The 1,547-nt window shown below is 45.5% G+C and overlaps 1 protein-coding gene across 1 annotated transcript; it reads right to left on the bottom strand.

Annotated features, from left to right (window-relative positions):
- Positions 1-293: 293 nt before the first annotated feature.
- LOC128120209 (40S ribosomal protein SA-like) lies at positions 294-1,191 on the bottom strand. Its single transcript, XM_052753900.1, has one exon. The coding sequence runs from the start codon at positions 1,143-1,145 to the stop codon at positions 294-296; it is 852 nt and encodes a 283-aa protein (XP_052609860.1). The 5' UTR covers positions 1,146-1,191.
- Between the last annotated feature and the right edge of the window lie 356 nt (positions 1,192-1,547).

The following is a 1,547-nucleotide window of genomic DNA, read 5'->3' as shown; positions in this document are numbered from 1 at the left end:
AAAAACCTAAAAACTGTTGTAGCTAAATTACATTTTCCCTGTTTTTAAATTATAATTAATGAGTTAATCAATATATCTGAGCTAGTTTTGCTGGGTGGCTTTCCTTGAATTCATCTATATAGACCAGGCTGGTCTCACATTTGGGGTAATCCTGCTACATTCTGAGAGCTGGGATTACAGGTGTGTGTCCAGTAAGCTATCATTTATCTTCCAGTTATTTTCTCCCCTCATAAATGTCTAAATAAATGATTGTGTATTCCAGGAAATGTGAAATCTGCTAATAAATGTAGCTCTTACAAGTAGATAATCATTGGTGACCAGTCTTCAGTGGCTGGCTGGGCACTCCAGTCTTCAGTAGGGAATTGCTGGATGGGTACAGAGGGCACCTGTACACGCTCAGAGCAGTCTGCCACCTCTGGCTGAGCAGCAGTGAACTCAGGACCTGGTGCAGTCCATTCACCCTGGAATTCCTCCTTGGTTACATCCTTTTCATTAGTGGCCTGTTCCTCCTTCTCAATCTCCTCTGGGTCTCTGTAGAAGTAAAGATCAGGCATAACTTCCCATGGGTTCTCATGGGAGATAGTGCCACGCATGCAGAGTACTTCCCGGGCCAGCATCCACCACATCAGACCCACTGAGTGCGCTCCCTTATTGATGAATGGGAAGGCAATGTCCACATAGTGCAGAGGTGAGTCTGTGTTACACAGAGCAATGGTGGGCAGGTTGACATAAGACGCCTCTGTGAGGGGCTGGTGGTCAGCTCTGGGATCAGTCACCACTAGAACCCGCAGCTCCCTGAAGGCTGCTTGGATCTGGTTAGTGAAGGTCCCAGGGGTGAAGCAGTCAGCTATTGGAGTGGCTCCAATGGCGGCAGCAAACTTCAGCACAGCTTGCTGTCCTGTGTTCCTGGAGGAGATGACTCTGACATCAGCAGGGTTCTCAATGGCAACAATAGCACAGGCTGCAAGCAACAGCTTCTCCCAGGTCCTCTTCAGATTTATGATGTAGATACCATCACTTTTCCTTTTGTAGATGTACTGCTCCATCTGAAAGTCAAGGTTGGTGCCACATAAGTGGGTTCCTGCAGCAAGGAATTTGAGGACATCCTCCTCCTTCATCTGCAGGACATCAAGGGCTCCGGACATTGTGTAAGTTTCCCTTTAAGTTACGACGGGAATCAGGAACAAAGTCGTATGGACCGTCCCAGAGTAGCGCGGAAAAGTGGAAAATTGGCATTTTTGAGTTCAATTACTTAAATTCAGGATATGTTTTTAGTTCTATGGAATGTGGAGACATTATGTGTGTTTAAGTGAGGTTTTCTTACTTTTCTATAACAGAAACAATATACGAGGAAGGTCCAGACAAATATAAATTAAGAATTAAAATTTTCCTGCAGTCCTGGATTATGTTCTTCTAGGCCCCTGAGAACAGGTTGTGCTCCTTATAGGGAAACTCAGTGCCTTGCTCTGTCACAGCACTAGACCTGCTTAGCAAGTGTGACTTTTAGGATCAGTTTGGTGTTTTCTGTGAATGTAGGGGCCCTGGCT

The sequence above is a fragment of the Peromyscus californicus genome, unplaced genomic scaffold, assembly GCF_007827085.1.
Source record: "Peromyscus californicus insignis strain IS unplaced genomic scaffold, ASM782708v3 Scaffold_29__1_contigs__length_610611, whole genome shotgun sequence".
NCBI classification, from domain to species: Eukaryota; Metazoa; Chordata; class Mammalia; order Rodentia; family Cricetidae; genus Peromyscus; species Peromyscus californicus.
Note: the sequence above shows the minus strand (reverse complement) of the source record. Positions and strands in the feature narration are given on the sequence as shown.

Coding starts and splice junctions, on each gene's coding strand:
- LOC128120209 (XM_052753900.1), bottom strand. CDS start 1,145: ATGTCCGGAGCCCTTGATGTCCTGCAGATGAAGGAGGAGGATGTCCTC.